Source organism: Podarcis muralis, chromosome 1 (genome assembly GCF_964188315.1).
Source record: "Podarcis muralis chromosome 1, rPodMur119.hap1.1, whole genome shotgun sequence".
Taxonomy (NCBI): domain Eukaryota; kingdom Metazoa; phylum Chordata; class Lepidosauria; order Squamata; family Lacertidae; genus Podarcis; species Podarcis muralis.
Window position 1 is genome coordinate 9,741,027 of NC_135655.1, and position 23,329 is coordinate 9,764,355.

At 42.1% G+C, this 23,329-nt stretch overlaps 1 protein-coding gene across 1 annotated transcript in view; it reads left to right on the forward strand.

Moving 5' to 3' along the window:
- HIF1A (hypoxia inducible factor 1 subunit alpha) overlaps positions 1–16,258 on the forward strand; it is a 39,896-nt gene extending 23,638 nt beyond the window's left edge. Inside the window, exons 3-15 of the mRNA XM_028740186.2 lie at positions 1,566–1,711; positions 1,870–1,954; positions 3,396–3,508; positions 4,144–4,346; positions 5,809–5,915; positions 6,095–6,242; positions 8,041–8,261; positions 8,451–8,731; positions 9,497–9,622; positions 9,986–10,359; positions 11,523–11,637; positions 12,731–12,857; positions 14,388–16,258. Coding sequence (XP_028596019.1) covers positions 1,566–1,711; positions 1,870–1,954; positions 3,396–3,508; positions 4,144–4,346; positions 5,809–5,915; positions 6,095–6,242; positions 8,041–8,261; positions 8,451–8,731; positions 9,497–9,622; positions 9,986–10,359; positions 11,523–11,637; positions 12,731–12,857; positions 14,388–14,539 — 2,198 coding nt within the window. The 3' untranslated portion in view covers positions 14,540–16,258. The remainder of the gene's footprint in view (positions 1–1,565; positions 1,712–1,869; positions 1,955–3,395; positions 3,509–4,143; positions 4,347–5,808; positions 5,916–6,094; positions 6,243–8,040; positions 8,262–8,450; positions 8,732–9,496; positions 9,623–9,985; positions 10,360–11,522; positions 11,638–12,730; positions 12,858–14,387) is intronic.
- The last annotated feature ends 7,071 nt before the right edge of the window (positions 16,259–23,329 follow it).

Here is a 23,329-nt window from a genome sequence, read left to right on the forward strand (position 1 = left end):
CAGGTCAGGAAGGTCATTTCGTGAAATAATTGGAGGGGAAAACCCAAGAACTGTCTTTTTTTCAGTGATTGGAGCTCAAAGTGTGCCATCCTCTCACCCTCAACCCCTGTGACATTGCTTTTGTTAGAGAATGTTACCTCCACAAAATGATGAGCTCTGGAAGAGATAACAGACTTGCTACATTTTGTTAAAGAATGCCAGCAACACAAGCTTTTTCGAGGTTTATTTGCATATATACCCTGCCTGGTTAAATTGCCACTGTTTCCACAATATTTTCTCAGCTGCCTCTGCCATCTCTTAAAAGCCCATTTTATATACCTTTTACATAACCTTTAATACCTGGTTTATGCGGAGACAGACAGTAAAAGGCCCAGGGCATGGTTTGAAGGCACACGGTGCTCTAAACTTACTGAAACTAGTTTGCTCTGTGCTTGGATGGCACACACTGTAAGTTCCTGATTTACCTGAGAGAGCCAAACATGTGTGATCTCATCCACTTGTGAAAGTACTTAATGGGGTGAGGACTTTTTCCTGAGAAATTTGTGATGTTAAGTTATGTGAGTAGCATAGGTCATAAGTACGTATTAAAATTGGAATAGACACCATAGTAGTAATATCACTATCAGTCCATGTCTTGTTCTAACATACAAAATCAAGTATTCTTCATTTTTTCATTAAATTGGTTCTCCTGTTTTACTTCACAGACTTTTATTAGTTTTGCTATAGTGATGAATATCTCAGATACTGGAGTGTTGAGGCAATAATAATAATAATAATAATAAAATTATTATTATTATTATAAACAACCGCCTTTCCTTTCAAGAAGAAATATAGAGGTGATTCACAAACAAACAAATTTATTATTTATACCCTACCCGTCTCAGGTATAAAAGCCAAGAAGCAAAATAATAATAATAATTTAAACAAATTACAAAAAATAGAGCTACTTGTAATTAAAATACATAGTAAAACAAGTAAATTAAAGCACCCATAATTAAATATACAACGAACAAGCTATTTAAAACAGCAAAACAGTTAAAACAGTTAAACAGCAATCAGAGTAAGAGATTCAAATCTAGGGATCTGGGAAATTGAATGCACTGGCTTCGTCTCCCAAATCTTTGACCAGGCATTATCCTCAGATTGGTAACCAGTAGCCTTCTCCCAACATTCCTTTAGACCCTGTAGGTTTCCCATATCAAATTTAATTAGTTGATAGTGTACTCTTGCAGTCACATCCTTAGTATCAATATTGTATGTTCAAAGTCAGTCAAGGTTTTAGTGTCCTCCGAAATCTAAAATTTTGACTTTATGATGTATAATGTCCCTTATGAGCCTTCAGGCTACAAGAAGCCTTCATAAAGAAAATCTTGAGCTTTTATGTAGGTTCTTCAACTTTCATCTTTGATCAGCACCAACTTTCCACCTTTATGACTGGTGTATTTTAGCGATGATATGAATGAGTGTTGATGGAATCAAACAGGAAATATGAACATTGGTGACCGACCAAATTTGTCAAATGCCTAGGTGTCTGAAATCTAATGTGTCAATGTCTTAATGTCTAGGTGACCTGGAGGCAGAAGCTGAAATGGAGACACAGCTGAATTGCTTTTACTTAAAAGCTCTTGATGGATTTGTCATGGTTCTCTCAGAGGATGGAGACATGATCTACATGTCTGAAAATGTGAACAAGTGCATGGGGCTCACACAGGTAGGAAACCAGTATCTCCTCCCATCGCTTTAGTTGAAATAAAATATTTTCCTACAATACAGCCACAATCCCATTAACTTAAAAGTACTGTACCTGGGTTGGGTCCAGTGTTTTGTCTATGGAAAACACACTACTAGACTGAACTTTTTCTTTTGCAGTTCGAGTTGACCGGACACAGTGTGTTTGATTTCACTCATCCGTGTGACCAGGAAGAGCTGAGAGAAATGCTCACCCACCGGAATGGTAAAACAGAGACTTTCAGGCTTTTAATTTCAGGTCACATGGCTCATCTGATTGTTTGCTACTAATTATGCTTGATTGATTTAAGGAACAGCCTAACCCAGGATACTTAAATTAAGTCTGAAACACCCAAGGCTGCTTTTCAAAAGTGATGAAAAGTTTTTGCATTGCATGGTTTCTTACTTTTCTGACTGTTGTAAGCTTCCTTGCAAGGGTTTGAACACTAAAAGGTGGGAGTTACACAAATAAAATACAGATTTTAATATATTGAGTAGAAATTGTGATTCAGTTAATGCATTTGCCCAGCCAAGGATCCTCTTTGTGGGTCCAGAGCCCCTGCCTCCTTTGCACATATGGCAGTATGTGACTTGAGCAACCCTCACATAGGTCTAGACATGCCTGGGCTGTACTTGTGCAAAATCCTCCCTTTTGAGGGCCTGGGGAGCCAGCCACTTGTAAAATGAGTAGTGCTATATGCTCATAGACCCAACCCTTCCCATGCCACTGATGGATTGAGGAGTTTATATGAATCAAATCTATGTGCCTGTTGCCCCACACACATATGTGATCTTCAGGCAGGAGAGAATTTGAACCAGTACTGAGGATGCAAAATATTTAGCAACACTTGGTCTTTTGACCCTTGAGTGCCACTGTTTCATCAAGTGAAAAGTTTTGGATGTGGAGCAACCACGGTTACATCAGCACAATGAGGGATAAATTGTGCCTTTTGACATAAAGTGCCAGGGAATTTTTACTTGGAACAGTGGGATTACAACTTAAGCAGGATCAGTGTGCTGCATTTGCCTCACACAGGATATTGTTGCTGCAGTTACTTGCACAAACTAATTTGTGTGCCTCGTCGCAAGTGTACTTATCTGTCGCTTCATGCCATGGGAAGCTCTGAGCAAATATCAGTACCCTGTACTCGTTTTCTCACCTGCAAAACAGTTCATCTATCTTAATGATAGGATCTGTTTTCTGCATGTGCTTGAGAAGTACATTTAAGTACCTCTTGAAGATAAACTAAATCTGGTTTGACCTGCCTCGGGATTTGTTTGTTTGCCTTTAATTAAAATAGGGGAGAGGCATTCTAAAACTACCTTGATACTATTCTGTTAATCCACCCACTTCTGAGTTGTTGTCCTCTAGGCCTTTAAAATTTTCGTCTACACTGAGCACCTATCTCCCACAATATTGACTACTTCTGTATTAATTGCCGCATTTCCTAAAACTGACATAGTAGCCATGTTCTCAACTCCAGCAGTTTCTACAGCATTAGACACCCTCCGAAATCCTCCAAAGTGCTTTAAACTCTGCTGGAAAAGAAACCGTAAAAGTATAAAAGTATTTTTGCTGCATTAAGTCTGTATTTCAGTTGTTGCCTTCTGGATTCAATATTGCATGAAGTAGTGTATGATACTGATATTTAACACTCTTGCATTAGGTCCTGTGAAAAAAGGGAAGGAACATAACACGGAGCGCAGCTTTTTCCTCAGAATGAAGTGTACATTGACCAGCCGAGGAAGAACTGTCAATATAAAGTCTGCCACATGGAAGGTAATCATACATGTGCTCTCAAAGCAACAGACTTTGACGTTGGAATGGCTGGTGTCAAGATTTACAGTAGACCCTGCAGCTTACACACATGTGTACATGTTTAGCTGTACGCACTTAGTAAACAATTTTTTAAAAAAATATAGAGGAGGAAGGCACCTGGGGGGGGGGGGAGAATTTAGCAATCCCACCAACCATTGAACCCAATGTTTTTTGCAGTCGGTGAGCCTTTGAGAAGCATCAAAGTAATGCTCGAATTAGCAATGGCTTTTGCTGCAAATTAGATACATAAGCTTGCTGCCTTTTGATGTTCCTCAGGTAATTAGAGTTGGTAGCTAAAGTTCAGTTGCCGAATGGTGAGGCTCCTTGTCATACAATACCCCTTTCAACTTGTGTTGTTTGATTCCCTCCGTTACTTTGTCCTATATGGTGACCAATAAACACGCAAGATGTAACCGGTTGTACTTTTGAATAAATAAGGTATACTGTTCATTGTATCAAATTGTAGTATACCTTATTTATTCAAAAGTACAGCCGGTTACGTCTTGTGTGTTTATTGAGTATGTTTCACATAATCACAGGTTTGTTGTTGTTTTGCTATATGGTAACCAAGCTCTCCTTTTCACCCCAACACCCAGGTACTTCATTGCACAGGGCACATTCGCGTCTATGACAATTCCAACAACCAGACAGTGTGTGGATATAAAAAGCCCCCCATGACATGTTTGGTGTTAATCTGTGAACCCATCCCCCATCCATCAAATATTGAAGTCCCCTTGGACAGCAAGACGTTCCTCAGCCGCCACTGCCTTGACATGAAATTTTCATACTGTGATGAAAGGTAAAAGCTCTGAGTGAAAGTAAGGGGTGCCTGGCTTTTCGTGTGAATGGTGGTAGGTGGATTTGCGTGTTGTTACTAGCCTCGTCGTGTTTCCTTGACACTTTATTTGGCAAGAGTTAAACAGGTAGGTCCTTGGGTGCACCCTTAAGTTTTGCAACTCCAGAATCTGAAAGCTGATGATGCAAAATACTTTCCAGATAAATTATGTGATGAAAGTTCCATTTTAAGTTATGCTTACCCTTTTCATAAGCTTGTAACCAAAATCAAGGTGGTTTTATTTAAAAAAACTTATTGAGGCAAGAATGCTCTACATTGCCACCCAGTGGCCAAAAGAATTGAATACTTTATGTTAGCCATTAACTAAAACATGGCACTTCTAAACATTCAACTTGGAGCAGAAGTGATTCTCACCATGAACACTAAGGGCATTTTATGTAGTTTCTGTTACACCTTTATGTAAAACATTTTCATCCCATGATATTATACCCTGGATGCATCTTATCTAAAACTCAAAGGAACAAAACACTCACTAAGAGTCAGAATATGATGCATGGCGATGGCAGTTATTCTTGGAACTTGTGGCAAGCTGAAATTGGTGGCATGAATTGGGCTTAAAAGTTGTACTTGAATTCACAGACCTGAAGCAGCTGCCTTCTGTGTTAAATTACTGCTAGTTGTGATACGGAGGCATATATCTGCTATGATAAAAAGCAAAATGTAGGAGGGAGCCATACTTATGTATTGGCTGTATCATTGCATTTGCGGAATGACTTCAGTGGAACCTCCCTCCATGTGTCACCTGCCCCAAAATTTGCTCTGGAAGGTTGAAGGGACACACACCCACACCCCACCAAGCATATATTTTGGGTAGGGGAAGCAGAGGGCAGGAAAGTTCTGTTGCACTTGCAGAAGTCATTTTGCACAAGCAACAATTTACTTGGGCATGATGAGAATCTTGGAGGGCCTTGGTTATCAGTGTCTTGATTAGATTATGGAAGCGACTTGCCCATTTTCTGAAAAATGAGTTATTTACAGGGAACACACAGGCTGGATCTAGACACATCAAAGAAGCGTTTCAGTTTAAAGCATTGTAAATTTAAAGAGGGAAAACAGGTAGAGTAAAACAGGACCCCAAGTCACCATCTGGTGGCACAAAGTTATATCGCACATGCAACACATATAAATCACTTTTTCTTTACCAGTCTAGCCGAGTCCTCATTTAATATGGGAAGTGACATTAATTCATCCGGATGTTCCGAAAAGCCACAAGCCACTTATTTGCTAATGTAGCTAACCAAGTGGTTTGTGTTTGTTTCAGTAGCTCGCAGACTGGCTGTGGTTTTCCTTGAAGTCACCTGCCCTTATTAAAAAGCAAAATACCTGACCTTAAATAAAGTTTTATCTGCCCTGCAATATGTAGAAATATTACTGAATTAACATCCTTTCCCCCTTTTGTTTCAAGGATTACGGAACTGATGGGATACAACCCCGATGAGCTCCTGGGTCGCTCCATATATGAATATTATCATGCCCTGGACTCTGATCATCTGACCAAAACACATCATGACAGTAAGTGAGGGGGGGGCGTGGTTTAAGAAATGAGATAGTTGCAGGCTGAAGTACACTCTCTGTTGCTTACTTCCAGCTATCATTCACCATAGTGCCAGCAACATTCTAAAGGCTATGGATTGTTAACCATTTTAGACATTGCCTAACAATGTAAATAATGTGTGTCTTTCTGCCTCCAGTGTTCGCTAAAGGACAGGTGACCACCGGGCAGTACAGAATGCTTGCCAAACATGGGGGCTATGTTTGGGTCGAGACTCAAGCAACCGTCATATACAACAATAAGAATTCTCAGCCACAGTGTATAGTGTGTGTGAATTATGTCTTGAGGTGAGCTTTCTGTGTTACCTGTGGGTATTTAGGGGTGGGTGTTTTTCGATGCCAAAGATCAGTCTAGTGACATCAGTATGCCTAAACAGCCTGGCTATCTATCTATCTATCTATCTATCATCTATGTAGTTCATGGTATTTATTTTCTCTCTCTCTCTCTCTCTCTCTCTCTCTCTCTCTCTCTCTCTCTCTCGCAATACTGTTGCCTTTGCTAGCAAAACATATCTCCTTCCATTTTAAGGGAAGCTATGAAAACCTGCCGTGTGAATGCATAGTTCATATAACCCAGTTTGTATGTGTCTTTGCCCATTTTCATATTATGCTGTCAGAGATGCCCAAGGAAATTGCTAACAAGGCTAACTAGAAAATGGTAACATCTTGAGTCGTACCGTAGCTCCTTTATTCCTATGGATTGCCTCATTCTGTATTGGGTGGCAGTTAAAGCGTGTGTACACACACACACACACACAATATTCACCCAATGTACATACATTTTTATAGCTTGGATTGTGCCTGAATCGTACTGCATATATATTAAAACTGAAAAACACCAGTAGACACCTGTATCTGTAAATGCATCCTAGTCTGCTTGTGTGTGTCCAGTCTAGTCCGCCATGCAAACTCCCACAGGGCATATTAACCCCATTAATGCAAATAGCGGAACTGCCATTGCAGGGAACATGCCTGGGTTAAATGTGTGCACATGCTACCTGCACGATCTATCTGCCTTGCAATTTAATCATTCTCTGGAACTCAAGTACCGTGCAGCATTCAGAGATGGAACGCTGAATGGACCCACCAGTACCTTCTAATTCTTTACACCATTGTGTATGTTAGCACCCATGTGCATATGTATTGGGTGCATGTGTTGGGGGCAGGGAAGGGTAAATGAGGCTCAATTGAGCCACGGAGGGCAATGTTCTGTGAACAACCACTGCACCTGTGGTGAGACCTCATAGTGCGTGCTCTTAGTATATAGTGCACTAAAAGAACAATCTATAGAAGGATGCAATTAAACATCTGTATTCATTAACAGAACCAGATATCTGTCACACCATATTTGCCTTTTCATTAGGGCTTTTCCAAACAAGTAGAAAGTTGCTTTTGTTTTTGTTTTTAAAAAAGGTTCTATAGAACTCTATGTTCTACCTTAAAGGTTGTAGACTACAAATATCTTCCTATCTTATAATGCTTAAATATATAAAACAAAATATATAGGGAGAAACAGCTTATCAACTGTGTAGATGACTACAGTGTTACGGCTTTCATCAAGAGAACATACCTTGGATGGATAAATTAATGTGGCCTGAGATGTTACACTTTGAATACTAATCTCTATTTTGTCTGCATCCTTCAGATTTGTTCTCATATTGCACTAATCCGGAAAGCCTCTTGCCAGGCTACTAATGAACATGTCCAACCCAGTCTTACGAGTTTGCTAACCACTGAGTTCAGGCTAATTCCCAAGTAAGTGTTGCAGTGGTTTTAGAGTATTGTTCTGGGTTCCTCAATGAGAAGAAGAGTAGCAGGAGATCAGTTTCCTGGAAAAGCAGCTTGCCCACTACTAGCAATCTTTCCCTGCAATGTGCAGCCATAGGGGGAAGTGTTTGATGTGTTCTATAGGTAGGTGTGGTCAGTTCACCATATGGACTGAGTTAACACCGTAAAATTCTCTGCAACGAGCAGGGGTCCTGTGGCAGGAAAGAGATAGAAAGTGTTGGAAGCCACTAATGTGATAAACTTAGGGAATCAAAGGCTACAAGGTGCTCTCTAACATTCCTCCTCTTCTCTTCTGCAGTGGCATTGTTCAGGGCGATTTGATTTTTTCACTCCAGCAAACCGAGTGCATGTTGAAACCAGTGGATTCCCCTGAGATGGGGATGATCAAAATACTGGACAAGACTGAACTGGAAGACAGCAACAGCCTCTATGAGAAGCTTAAGAAAGAGCCAGATGCGTTAACCTACCTTGCTCCTGCAGCTGGAGACACCATAATAGCGCTGGATTTCAGCAATGATGGTGGGTGGGTGTTTAATTCAGGCAGCCTTCTGACGGGCAGAGTTGCCTATGAAGTACATTAAAAGCAAGTGACATGTTTTGCCGGATGCCCTCAGGGTGTCGCAAGTGTAATATGTGCTGGATTTTTAATGAGGCCCTTTAAGGTGCAACACAACACTTAGGGTGATGACTTTTCTTTAATTTTTGTAGAGTCTGATGAGCAGCAGTTTGATGACGTTCCCTTGTATAACGATGTAATGCTCCCCTCATCCAGTGAGAAATTGCAGAGTATAAATTTGGCTATTTCCCCTCTGCCTGCTTCCGAAGCTACAAAACCACTCCGTAGCAATGCGGACCCAGCACTCAATAGAGAGGTGGTGTCCAAGCTGGAGCCCAGCACAGAGCCCTTGGATCTTGCTTTCTCCATCCGCCGGATGCAAGAAAAACCAGATACTCCTTCTGATGGAAGCCCCAGCCAAAGCCCACCCGAGGTTAGTCATCTGATAATCTGCTGCAGATCTGTAATTTTTAACTGAATCTCTGTTGCCCGACCTGTAAATAAAATAAATATTTTCAATGTCAAATTTGTCAGCTTTGTATCCCGCCCTTCTTCCAAGAAGCTTGGGGGCAGCATACATTTCACCATCAGCTTAAAACAATCCAGTCAGCATAACATGATCCAACACGAAATAACGCAACAGGAGAGCTAGACAAATCAAGCTCCTTTAGGATCATAAAAAGCTGATTTATGTTGGTCCATCTAGATCAGTATTGTCTACTCTTGACTGGTAGCTGCATTCCCAGGATTTCAGACGGATCTCTTACTCAGCCCTACCTTGAAATGCTGAGGATTGAACCTTGCAGAACAGCTCCTCTTGCTTCATTTGACTCATAACAGATGGCGGCTTAAGGCAAGCCTTTTAAGCTGTATAGAATTCTGTCATCTGACAACTTGCAACCCTTCTTTACAGATGAGCAAAGGAAAGGATTACTAGATTGAGGAGGGGATTTTAGAAAGGTGATTTTTAGTGAGGGCAAGGGGGGGGTGTCCCTTGAATTCGGGGATATATTTATGACATTAAATATGTGTGAGCTGCAACAGCCACGGGCTGCGTCGTCCTGGAATCTTGCAGCATCCTGATTATGGAAGCTCTGATGCTTTGCATTGTGGGAAAATCTTTGAACATAGACCACTTTTAAAATTGGGTGAGGGAAATGCACAGTTTGTTGAATAGAGGTGTGGATTGTCTTTACAGCCCAGTAGTCCTCCTAATGACTATTGCTTCAATGTGGACAGCGAGATCGACAGCGAGTTCAAGTTGGAGCTGGTGGAAAAGCTATTTGCAATAGACCCAGAGTCCAAAAACCCATATTCTATGCAGGTGAGCACGTTGGAGGAAACACTCACTTTTTAGGCCTCCGTTGTGGCCGCATTTAGTTTTTTAAACGTTTACTAATACTGTGCAGTGTTAACCGGCAATGTTTTTGATAGAACTTGTGTGACCTAGAAGCTGGAATGCTCAGTTCAACCTGGGATGAGGGATAAAACACAATAATTGTGTACATAGCTGTGTTGCTCACTGTGTCCGTTCATTTAAATGGGGCTCCCACATTTGGAAATGGCAGGAGGTTTGGAAAGCAGCAATTTTTGGTAGATGGGAGCCCTAAAGTTGGATCGACCATCACTGCAGTCTTGACTTCCCTGTCAAAAGATGCAATTACACTTTCTTGTGCTGACATTTCAGGAAACTGATTTAGACCTGGAAATGTTGGCGCCCTACATACCCATGGACGATGACTTCCAGCTGCGTTCCTTTGACCAGCTTTCTCCGCTGGAGAACACTTCGGCAAGCCCTCCTTCCAAAGTGGGCACCGTCACGGGATTTCAGCCTGCCGCAGACAAGATACTACCTGCGACGGTCAAACATGAGGATGAATCGACGACACTGATAGCTCCTGTTCACATCGTCGTAGAAGCCAACAGTGCCCCAGCATCACCCTATGCCGAGAATCTCAGTCGAACGGCGTCCCCAGTCAGAGAAGGAAAAGGCACGACAGAGCAGAAAGAGAAGCCGAGTCCAGGAGTGCCAAACTTGTTAACAGTCACACTGGGTAAAAGGTAGGTTGTTTGTCTTTTTTTAAAAAAAAATATGTTGCCCACTTGATCTTAAAACCAGTCACATAGCCCATTCGGTAGAGCAGGACACTCTTAATCTCAGAGTCGTGGGTTGAAGTCCCACATTGGGCAAAAAAGGTTCCTGTATTGCTGCAGGGGGTTATCACAGTTGACTTGATACCTATTGATTCTTTTACTAAGAAGATATCGCTAGGTTTCAGCCAAATACTGTCCTATAACACAATTCCAGGTTTAGGCTTCAGGTTATCAGTCCCTGCCTGGATAGTTTTGATCGTGACTAAAACATTCACTTCTATGGTTTACTTGAAAAAGACTGTGTGCTCCTCTTCCTGGCAGCACTTATTGCTGCTGGTAATGCTGCCTTGGACAAAGTTTCAGTGACTCTTCCATAGGTGCCAAACTTCTACACAGGAACCCTGAAACTGGTTGCAAGTTAGAGCCGAAACAGAAACGCAGGAACTTTGTATGATGTCTTCATTGCCAGACTATTTCTCCCCTCCACCCCCAATGTCCTGATTGTTTCATATGCATTGGGAATATTCTACACGGGGGAACGTGCAAACCTTTGATTGCACCACTTCCTTGGCATCAGTCTGTCTCGGAAGTTGCTTCAGCCTTACTGAGGTGCAGTTGAGCTCGTACCCCATCCTGTTGTTGACTGACCACTGCTGGTCATGCACACATACCCTGCCCCAAACCTTTGAGCATAGCTACAGTGGTACCTCAGGTTAAGTACTTAATTCATTCTGGAGGTCCGTTCTTAACCTGGAACTGTTCTAAACCTGAAGCACCACTTTAGCTAATGGGGCCTCCTGCTGCCGCTGTGCCGCTGCCGCACGATTTCTGTTCTCATCCTGAAGCAAAGTTCTTAACCTGAAGCACTATTTCTGGGTTAGCGGAGTCTGTCACCTGAAGCGTATGTAACCCGAGGTACCACTGTATTCAATACTCTTCTTTGTGTTGTACCGCACACATCAATGTTCTGTGAACCCAAACCCCTTGGAACTCACATTTTTACAAGCAAGAGAGCATTGTGGAACTTACGTTTTTTCTCTTAAAGCCATGACACACATGCAGTTGGTTTTAACACAGGACATTTGTCTGGAGGGGAGTGGGAATTAACCTTCTGAACTTGTTATTTTCAGTAAATCAACTGCTGCAACAAATGAAGAAATTAATCCAAAGTTAATAGCTCTGCATAATATTCAGAGGAAACGGAAAATGGAACAGGATGGCTTGCTTTTCCAAGCAGTGGGCATTGTAAGTTTTAAAATATACAGTCCCTCCCTATTAAAAAAAAACCATGAGGTTGTTGCTTTTTTAAAAAAGCTTAAATTTTCTGCGGTGGTAACTTAAATCAAGTTGTAGCCATGTGGTCATGGTTCTGTCCTTCATATCAGGTGATGGCACAGTTGTTTGAACATTTAAAAATAATCCTATTCAACACCACTGAACCATAGGCGTTCCTTTTTAACATGAGTTCTCTTGCCTCAAGACCCTGGAACGGATCTGGCAGAACAAGGTTTGGTGGGCTTGCACTATCTCCTCTCCGTTCCCCATTGGTCCATTACCTGGAGCTGATGTTTGTAGCCTGGTACACTTGCTTGCTGTGCCACTTAGGGTGACCAGAATTTATAAAGACAAACCCACACCTTAGTTGCTACAGTTCAGAAATTCTAGCATCAAACCCTCACGATTTACCAGCAAGTCTGCACAAAACCTTGGCCCAAGGAGTCCATTTAATCCCATTTTTAAGACTGGTGGGTGCAGGTGAATAGCCAAAGGCAAACATTTTATAATATGGCAGAGAATTATCATTTTTGCACTTTTTGTTCACACCATTAGCCCAAAAGTCTTGTTTGGGGTACGCTTCCTGCCTGCTCCTATGCATTTCACATGGGAGGGAGTCCTAAGCATAGCTGTCAACTTTTCCCTTTTCTTGGGAGGAATCCTATTCGGAATAAGGGAATTTCCCTTTAAAAAAGGGTAACGTTGACAGCTGTGGTCCTAAGTCAATGTGCATAGGAGCCTCAGAGATAAACAACGGTCAAAGACCAGGCTGAAATTTTATAGGTGGTGTATCTGGCAGCAACTATTCCAAGGTTGTGTGTATGTGTGGCGGCCTTCACCTGCCCCCGCCGAAGCCTCATCAAAATAAAAAGGATCTCTCTTTGCACAGTTTATTGTTCCTAAACTTTTATATTCAGATTTTTTCCTGCAAAATACTGTGGTTTTTTTTAAAAGGGCCATTTTTACACAGCAGCTGGTTAACTCAGCAGTATGTCTGTATGGTATCTCTGTGGTTATATTAATTGGACTTTTCTGTGTGTGTTTGTGTGTTCATTTTTTTAAGGGCACATTACTGACGCAGTCAAGTAGTCCTGGGGGAAATGTGTCCCTGGCTTGGAAACGCGTAAAAGGATGTAAATCTAATGGGCAGAATGAGGTGTCGGAGAAGACGGTCATTTTATTACCATCAGGTCAGTGGCTGTTTATGGAGCAAGACACCAAGTCAGGTGCTCTCTCTTTTCCTCTGCCATTGTTAACACGGAGATGTGTGACACCCCCCAAAAAAACAATAATAATTAATAATACTGAAATGAATGGGGAAGCCAAAAAAGGAGTTTCCATTAACCTTAGGATCCAGAGCCTTGTCTGGGTGGGACAGAATTTACCTGCTGCTAGAAGGAAAGAACCGTGGCTTCTGTATTTCCCCCCTACACATTTGCACAAAACCTGAAGCAACAGAAAGAATGTCAGTGGCAGAGGATCCACATTGCATGCAGATGATTTCATGTTCCATTCCTGGCATCTGCAGGTGGGGCTGGGAGAGACTCTGCTGGTCTGTGTAGACCAGGAGTCGGCAAGGTTTACAGGCCATGGGCTGGATCACTCCCACAGAGATTGTCCATGGGCCGGACTGGCACAGTGCGATGCCGGAAATCATGTCTGCGCATGTCCGCGGTGCCAGAAATCGCTTCTGTGCATGGCCAGATACCAAAAATCGCACCTGCACAGAAGAGATTTTCGGCATCTGGACATGTGCAGACACGATTTCTGGTATCTGCATGTGTGCAGACGCCATTTCTGGTGTCACTTGGCGAGTCGTCGCACTGCGCTGGTTTAGTGCAGCGCGGGGGGGACTTGCCGAGCAGGCGGCTCGGTTTGGGGGCAGCTCGTGGGCCAGTAAAACAGTCTTCGTGGGCCACATCCGGCCCATGGGCCGCACGTTGCCGACCCCTGGTGTAGACAATCCTGAGCAATGAACCAATGGCCTGACTCCGTACAATACAGCTTCCTGTGTTCCTAACATAAAAGGAGCAGGGTGAGAGAACAATCCCTTATTGGCATAACGGTTACATGAGGGCCTTAGTTTTGTGTCTACCTGGAGACGGAGGGTGGTGAGGAGAGGGAGGATGGGCTGAACATGGGTATTCGGAGTCGGATGGAAGAAATAGTTTGTGGAGGAGAGAGGAGGACTAAGCAGCCACTCCCTACCGGTGTGTTTTGCCTAAAAATAATTAAGTCTTGCAGCCAGATTCTGGACTTTGGGTTCTGCAACCTATGTAAAATGTGCATCTTTTTAGGATAGGGGCAGACCCCATGACCCTGACTGTTGTTTAGTCGTTTAGTCGTGTCCGACTCTTTACGACCCCATGGACCAGAGCACGTCAGACCCTGACTACTTGTGGTCTTACTCAGTCTTTCCTCTGGCTTGCAATTTCAGGAGGCGTTGCCCACACCCTTTTTCTGGGATACATTTTCATAGCCATAATGGCTAGAAACTTGTTTTCTTTGTGTGTTTTGTAATAGGAGTCCTGGTCCCACATTCAGTGCTCTCGCCCCCCCCCCCCCGCCCCCAGCCTTCATCAGAAAACTGCAGCATGCACACAGGGCAGTCTAGCAGCCCTCGCGCAACTTGTATTCTTTTGGATTTGCCAAACCAGTGTTGACCCTGAAGAATGTATGTGTTTTGTGCAAGTTAACACATGCTTCCTTTTCCCTTGCAGATATAGCAAGTAAACTTCTAGGGCAGTCCATTGACGAGAAGGGACTCCCGCAACTTACCAGCTATGACTGTGAAGTAAACGCACCCATACAAGGCAACCGCAACTTGCTACAGGGTGAAGAGTTGCTCAAAGCCCTGGATCAAGTCAACTGAGCTTTCCCCACACACAACTCTTCTGTTTTCTTGGACACTGGTGACCCACCACCTAAAAGCAGTCTATTTATATTTTCTATATCTGATTTTAGAAGCCTGGCTACAAATACTGCACTAATTCAGTTAGTTTGGTTCTGATCCCCTTTCTACTTTGGACAGTCTTTTAAAAACAACAATGTTCTTTATGTAACAACAGTAACTTGGCTAATGGTGCATTTTTTTGGTACATAAACAATCAAAAGTCCAGTATGTTTAGAACACACTTGCAATGGCAGCTTTGAAGTAGGCACCTTTTTAAAAAGTATTTATTTTTTATTTTGGATCAAGCGTTTTTGTCACTGAAAATATTTCTATCAAATGAATCACCACCGCGGTGAAACTGTCTAAGCCTTCTCTCACGTGGTTGAAGGCATTGTGTGCTCTGATGTTCAGATAAATTTTTACTTTACTTTTTTTAAAGAAGAGAAACATTTCTTTGCAGCAGTGCATTTGTAGCCACAATCGCACAATCTATTTTCTTAAGAAAATAAAAATGAAATGCCAGCAGTTCCTCATGCAATATATACTGCATTTATAAAGCTAGTTTTTAAAGAAAACATTTTTTTTATTTCTTTTCTCTTCCACTTGTTTATGTTTACTGCCTGTGAAATCATGTAGAAATTTTGGAGTAATTCTATTTTTTTGTCATGTTGTACTCAAAAAAGAGGGTTCTTAAATGCTGAGTTTTAATGTCCGTGTATGGTTAGGGGGGAAAGAGAGTTCGATCTGGAGGGGCTAGCAACATTTGGGGCATTTTTAAGTTGCATAAGAGATGACCAGGGAGAGGGGTTATAAAATTATGATTAGCCGTGGAGCAAGCAGATAGGAGATTCCCCCCTCCTTTTTGCAATATTTAAACTCTGGCTTTCCCAGTGAAGATTGTTTCAGGACAGAAGGCATTTCTTCACGCAATGCATTAATTCACTGCGACAATGTGGTGGCGGCCATTGGCTTGTATGGCTTTTTAAAAGATTACCCATGGAAGATAGGCCTATTGGTAGCTGCCTGCCACAATAGTGGAGGGGAATCTGTGTTTGGGGGGGGGGGCATGGACCTCTGAATGCCAGTTTGCAGGGGAGGGCTGTTGTTGTTTTCACGCCCTATTTCTGAGCTTCCTCAATGCATCTGGCCGGACCTTTGGTCTACTGCAGTAGGGATCTTCTTACGTTACGTATGTGGATGAATTATCCTTTAATTGAAAAACAATGTTTTTAAAGTAGTCGCTTTGCCACCTCTGCAGGGAGAACAGTCCCCCCCTGCCTATAGCTCTGAAAGTTCATGCTAATATTGTGTACCTAATAATTGAATTTTAATGTTCCAACGACCCTGTTTGGTAGAGGTGATCTTTCAAGCAAATTGTAAAGCATCCCTGCCTTCTTAGCAGAGTTGCCTAGTTTCATCATTCAGTTGCTTGGTAATAATTGATGTTTTGGTTTTTAATGCACCTTGTTGCTATTAACATCCATTTGTTTTATTTTTGTTAACCATAGATTTCAGTAATGCTGAATATATTTTAGGAACCTTTTTATTTAGGTAATATGTCACAAAACATCTTCGTTTCCTTCTTTGTGCTGTATAATAATTATCCCTCCTCCATTTCTCTCCCCCCCCCCCTTACGTGGTTGGATCTAACACTAACTGTATTGTTTTATTACATCAATAAACTATATGTGGACCAGGCCTGCAACTGAAGTTTATATATCTGAAGATGACAGTGTCTATAATTCTTTTCATTGGAAGTGGTCTTGCAAGTGCCTTTAGTTCACATGTCAAATTTACTTTGCCACCCTAAAGTTGCTGAAAGTATAGAGCAGTGATATAGGATTGGATGCCTTTAAGCTTCCGGAATTCATGAAGCTTGGGTCTGGCAGAAGGATACATATCTGCACATGTATATGTCTATTCAGAAGCAAGCGTCATTGTTTTCAGTAAGTTTGCTATGGGGTTGCAGCTTGGATCAGACAGGACAATTTCTGGACATCAAGAGCTGAAGAGGTTTTAGTATTGGAACAGAAATGAAACAACCTCCCACACTTGTTTAACCCGAACGTCACTCATAGTTAACTGCAAGTTCTCTGTTTACCCAGTTAAACTGATGGGGGTGAGGAGGAAATATTGTTGCTATTTGGGAATCAGAAATCTTTCCCAGGCTACTGAAAATCACATAGATCTACCAGTGGTTCCTAATTTACCTGCTGCCCAACGCTGCTGTAGACCTCACTGAAACCATGAAGACACAAGACACATTGGGTAGAATTCAATATCACGCTCTCCCAGACATTCATCTGCACAAACATTCCTGCTTCCCAGTGGAACGCTTCTTTCCTTGCCATCCCATTTCTTTTGCAGTGCCTGCTTCATGGCATATGTTGAGATATTTGCTTAGGATGCTCTCCTATACACACGGCATTTTTAAAAAACCACCCCAATATTTTTCATCCAACCTGGGTCCAGGGATTCTATACCGAGAGCACCCAAATACCACACCAAGAAGGTTTCAGCTAGCAAGCAATAATGCAAGTGAAGCTTTTATGTGCAGTGCGTCTTCTATCATCTGAACACATTTGTGTTTCAGCCCATTCTACTGTGAAACCACTGGAACAAACTGGAAGTGTGCCAAAAGCTATGGAATTCTAGAATCACAAGTCAACTGGAACGTACATACCTCATTGGTGGACTGAGAAATCATGGAAGAAAACAGCATATTCCAAAATAGCGGGAAGAGATTGCTGGGTTTGTGCATGCTCCATGCTGCTGAGGCAGTATTACAGTTGCCAAATGGAAGTCTTCAACTTTGTAGCTGTTCCACACAATGACTAACATGAGGGATGTTAGCTCTAGTAGTAGCCAGTATTTTAATACTGAACATGCACATACTTAGTCTGCACATAAGCAATCCAAATTCTGCAGCCTCTAAACTTTGCACAATATACAGTGGTACCTTGGGTTAAGTACTTAATTCGTTCCAGAGGTCCGTTCTTAACCTGAAGCACCACTTTAGCTAATGGGGCCTCCTGCTGCCGCCACGCCGCCGGAGCACGATTTCTGTTCTCATCCTGAAGCAAAGTTCTTAACCTGAAGCACTATTTCTCAGTTAGCGGAGTCTGTAACCTGAAGTGTATGTAACCCGAGGTACCACTGTATTCTGATTTTGCTAGTCGGAAGAAAAGGCAAGGAGCTATCCTGGTCACTTGGTGATTGTTATTTTTTTAAGAAAAGAAAGCCACATTTTGTGCTATTGAATTTCAGTGTATGCGTAATATAAGGGAATGCCATGCTCCAAGCAAACTAGTTCAGTGGTCTGTAGGTTTCTCCACCATGCCTGGCAATGTAGCCAATTTTGGACATCTTCACACAAATCTCCCACACGTCAAACATAACCTAGGAGTACAGGAAGTGTCCCTTAGAATTGGGGATACCTTTCTTTGCACATCAGAGCCCTGATTCAGTTTCAAGAAACAAGTGTCACATGCTTGTGTGCAACTCTGATTTTAACTATGCTATCTTAGCTTAAGTCTGCTTATACATAACTGACATTTTAAAGTGAATTCCTACACACAACCAAATATAATGTGTGCTATATTGTATGATGTCTTGCTGACGTTCGGCTAATTCTTTGCATCTGGAATAGCTACCTTAATTAGTTTCAAGTAACTAGCAACTTAAAAGAAAATGTATGTACAGTTTGCTGTGCTGACCAGGTCTCATCCCTTTACAATTTTTATAAAACACAACATACGATCTCATATTTAATACATTGTAAAATGTAACATATTGTTCTTTAAGACACCGCAATCTGCCTGCTCACAATGTTTTTTTGTATGTTTTAATCAGTTTCTTCTGTTCTTTCATTACTTCCCTTCGCAAATATACTATTGTCCATCCATTAGAGAAGTTCAGTAGCAGAAATGAGAGCAAAGCTGCACTCTCTTCATATTGACTAAGGCGCAAGTTAACTCTACAAGCCAGCTATTAATGGCAGTTCCAAATAGTTTTACATTCTTGGCAATGATAAGGCAGCCCTCCATCTGTGTGGATTGGGTGGTCTGTTGCCAAACCATTTCCCTAAAAAGGTGCAAAGGAGAATGGGGCTTACTATACTCTGCTTTTAATAGCTTGAAAGCCCATATGAAGGCAACACCCCGCTTTGATGATTCTGGAAAACCAGTATTCAGAGGTACACTATCACCAGCTGTGGGGGTTCCACATGGCTATTAACCACTAGACAAGTTCTCAGAGAACAGGTCTAGCCCCCTTTAAAGCAATATTCTGAGCCACAACGTTTTACCCGCCCAAATTCCTTCATCTATTCTATGCAACTAGTAAAAGTACATCTAGAGTTGCCATATTTTGAAGAGCAGAAAAGAGGACACTATGACGGCCATTCAAAGCAAATAAACGTGTCTCAAGTTTTACCCCGGAACAAGATGTGTCCTGGAAAAAGAGGGCTCATGGCAACCCGACCTAAGTGCACTCTATCTACTACACCACTAAAAACGATCTCTGATAACCCAGTATTATACTTACCCGGGATGGCGAGAGAGAGAACCGGTTCTCTTAAGAGCGCTTTTTAAAAAATCCCCTCGCCTCCTACGCACCAGGTCGACCATACAAAACAATCCCTTGAGACGGAGGCGTGCGAGGAGGGAGACGCTCCCCAGATAGCTGCTCCCCATCCTTGTGGGCTGTCGTGGTGTGTGCCCTGCTGCGCCGGCTCCAGCTCGGAGCTGAGAGAGGATGCAGGAGGCGGATGCAAATGAGTCAAACGTCCCAGCCGCTCCCAGCCAATCGGGTCAGCCGGGCCACGCCCCCTATACGTGCGGTCCAGCACCCGAGACAGAGCCGCGGGCGTCTCCCGCCGCTCCCCTCCCTGCATCAGCGAAGAGGGCTCCTTGCTTGACTGCCCTCCTACGTGTGTTTTGGCATGTTGGACTCCGCCTGCATGCGATGGGATGGCAGAGAGGGGGATGCGGAGTCACCGCTTGATGACCCTCCCTCAGGGCGCTCAGTCAGGATGCGTCCCCATCACTGAACACAGCCCTGGGCATAGCCAGGGGGTCGGGGGGGGGGTAGCTGCCCCTCTTAAATCAAGTAAATGAATAAAAATACTTAACTAAAAGTAGAAATAATCAGAATAGTTGGAATTTGTTTTAGTTTTAGGTTTTTTTTAAAAAAAAGATGAAAAAAGGCGTGTTCTTTGTAATTTTGCAAAATGTACTTGTTAACCACCTGGCGTTAATTTTTTTTATTTAGCTTCCGAGTTTCCAAACACTGAGGATTTTTCTGAGCACTTGGGGAGCAAAAGGAAGTAATTTAAAACAACTGTTGTTGAGACATTTCATTCCGAATCCTCTAGACAGAGCCAGTCAGAGGATGATGACAGGGGGGTGTCATCCCCCCCTAGGCACACCTTACATGGGAGCAAGCAAAGAGAGATTATGTAAAATGCAGGAAGAGGAGAGTGAAATCAAGTGGCTGTTATTGTTGGACCACTGTCCCTTTTGCCCCTAGGGACCCCCTCCGGTTCCTGTTTATGGAGGGGGAAATGTGTTAGCTAGTTTATTACAGAATCGACCCAAAGAATTATTACACATGGATGATGGAGGGGAGAGACAGAAAGGGCTGTGTCAATTCTCACGAACTGGAAACTGTGTGTCTAACTAATGTAGCCTTAATGAGTAATAGTATTTTTAAATTTTTTGCAAACACATAATCCTGCTGATTCATTGTGGTTAATAAAGATGCATGGGTCCCAGATTCAACCCCCCCTTTATGAAACACTAGGGAGCTGTTGCCAGTCAGTGCCAGAAAATCTTGAGTAGATAGACCAGAGCAGATTATACCAAGCAGATTGACCCTGTCTAAGGCAGCTTCCTATGTTCACTGTTGAATTCAATAGGAGTCACTTCTCTTTTTAATGTAATTTTTATTAAATTTTCTGTTTTACAATTTCAGATAAACATTTTACATACTTTAAGATATCCAATGACTTCCCTTCCTCTTTTTCCATGGTTCATTTTGCATATCTTACATCCCTGCATATTTTACAATAACTATTCCAATCAGTTTTCCACTATTACATCCGTCAAAAATTATTTACTCTGTTGAATTTATCTTAATGCTGCCAACATTTTCAGCTGTACACAGTTATTTTCTATATACTTAATAAACATTTTCCAATCTTCTTTAAATGTATGTTCTTCTTGATCTCTTATTCTTTATGTTAAATCTGCAAGTTGTGCATATTCTGTCAACTTAAGTTGGCAATCTTTAGTTGGGACCTCACTCACTTTCCATTTTTGGGCTAACAAAATGCAGGCTGCAGTTATTGCAGACATAAATAACCTTTTCTGACACCCGGGAATTTCAGTCTGGGTTATCCAGACTAGGGGTAGGGGGAGTAATTTAAAACATTTTGTTCAGTTCATTATAAATAATTTCCCCATACTTTTTTTCCTTTTTACATGTCCACCACATGTGAAAGAATGTTCCCTCTACTTCTTTACACTTCCAGCACTTATCTGATTCTGTCTTGTAAATCTTAGCAAGCCTACTCGTAGTTAAATACTATCTATGAATCATTTTCAAATAGTTTTCTTTCAAAGAATAACATGCTGTAAATTTCAAGTCGCTTTTCCAAGGTTTCTCCCAGAGGCTGAAATCTATGTTGTATCCTATATCTACTGCCCAGTGCATTATTGAGGCTTTAACTAACTCGTCTTTTGTTTCCCATTCTAATAACAGGTTATACATTTTAGACAAAAGTTTGTGTTTGTTTTGCAGGAGTTCTTTTTTGAATGGTGAGCTTTGGTCTGAAAAACCATTCAAGGATTTAGCAGGATTTACTTCTCAGTAGATACAGGATTGTACTATCAAAGAACTAAGTGCAGAGCAGTGTGTGATCAATGGATTTTACTTCCTAGTGTGTTCAGGACTGCAGGCTAATGGCACTATCCTATGTCTCGGAAGCAGGCTAATGGCTCTATCCTATGTATAGTTAAAGCCATGGTTTTCCCAGTAGTGATGTATGGAAGTGAGAGCTGGACCATAAAGAAGGCTAATCGCCAAAGAATTGATGCTTTTGAATTATGGTGCTGGAGGAGACTCTTGAGAATCCCATGGACTGCAAGAAGATCAAACCTCTCCATTCTGAAGGAAATCAGCCCTGAGTGTTCACTTCAGATCCTGAAGTTGAGGCTCCAATACTTTGGCCACCTCATGAGAAGAGAAGACTCCCTGGAAAAGACCCTGATGCTGGGAAAGATGGAGGGCACAAGGAGAAGGGGGCGACAGAGGACGAGATGGTTGGACAGTGTTCTCGAAGCTACCAGCATAAGTTTGACCAAACTGCAGGATGCAGTGGAAGACAGGAGTGCCTGGTGTGCTCTGGTCCATGGGGTCACGAAGAGTCAGACACGACTAAACAACAACAACATGTCTCAGAAGAGCCCTGTAAGAAGTAATAATAATAATAATAATAATAATAATAATAATAATAATAATAATAATAATTTATTATTTATACCCCGCCCATCTGGCTGAGTTTCCCCAGCCACTCTGGGCGGCTCCCAATCAGTGTTAAAAACAGTACAGCGTTACATATTAAAAACTTCCCTGAACAGGGCTGCCTTAAGACGTCTTCTGAATATCAGGTAATTATTTATCTCTTTGACATCTAATGGGAGGGCGTTCCACAGGGCGGGCGCCACTACCGAGAAGGCCCTCTGTCTGGTTCCCTGTAGCCTCACTTCTCGCAATGAGGGAACCACCAGAAGGCCCTCGGCACTGGATCTCAGTGTCCGGGCTGAATGATGGGGGTGGAGACGCTCCTTCAGGTATACAGGACCGAGGCCGTTTAGGGCTTTAAAGGTCAGCACCAACCAAAGCTCTGCACGACTGCCATTCTATGCATACATGTCTGTATCCCATTCAACACAGCGAAGCTTACTTGCAAGTAAACCAGCACAGGATTACAGTGCCATCAAAACACATTTCCCATGGTAGTCCTTTACGCAGAAAAGCAGCTTTTTTACTCGGTGTGCTCGACAGACATCTATTGATTTCGTTTTAGCAGAGGATTAAGCGTGGGTTTAACATGTTTGCATGCAGATCCAATGTTCAATTCGGTAGCTTTTTCGTAGGAGAGAAAAATATACTCAGACTGCAATCCTAACCATGTTAACTCACAAGTAAGTCCAGTTGAATTCAGTGGGGTAGTGAATTCAAAGGTAAGTGAGGTTAGGACTGCAGCCTAAATAAATGAGTTTGTTTACAAAGCGGTTTACAAAAAGCAAAAAACAAAGGAAAGCAAGAAGAATTTACAACTGTACTTTAAAACCCAGACGTTTAGAAAGTTTGCGTGAGTTTTTTTATTTATTTTAAGTCTATTCTATTGTGGGTTTTAAAAAAGGTTTTCTGTATATTTAAATTATGGTTGTACATTTTTCAGTGCTGACGTCTTCCTTCAACTTTTTTTTTTTGTAAAACCGCGTTGAGGTTTTCTCTGCAGTCAAGCAGATTTAAATTTTGCTAAACAAAGAAATAAAAACACACAGGTTGAGAAAACACCAAAAGCTCATTACAGTAGTCTAATTATAGAGGCGACTCTTTGATTAAAAAAAAACCAAGCAACCTTATTTGCAGCTGCTATTGCCCGGCTCCCAGCACCCTTTTAAAGCATCGCCCAGAGGCGGGGCTAAGGAGCCCCAGACTCAACCAAAGAGCCGAAGTAGAAAGAGGCGGGAATTCAGT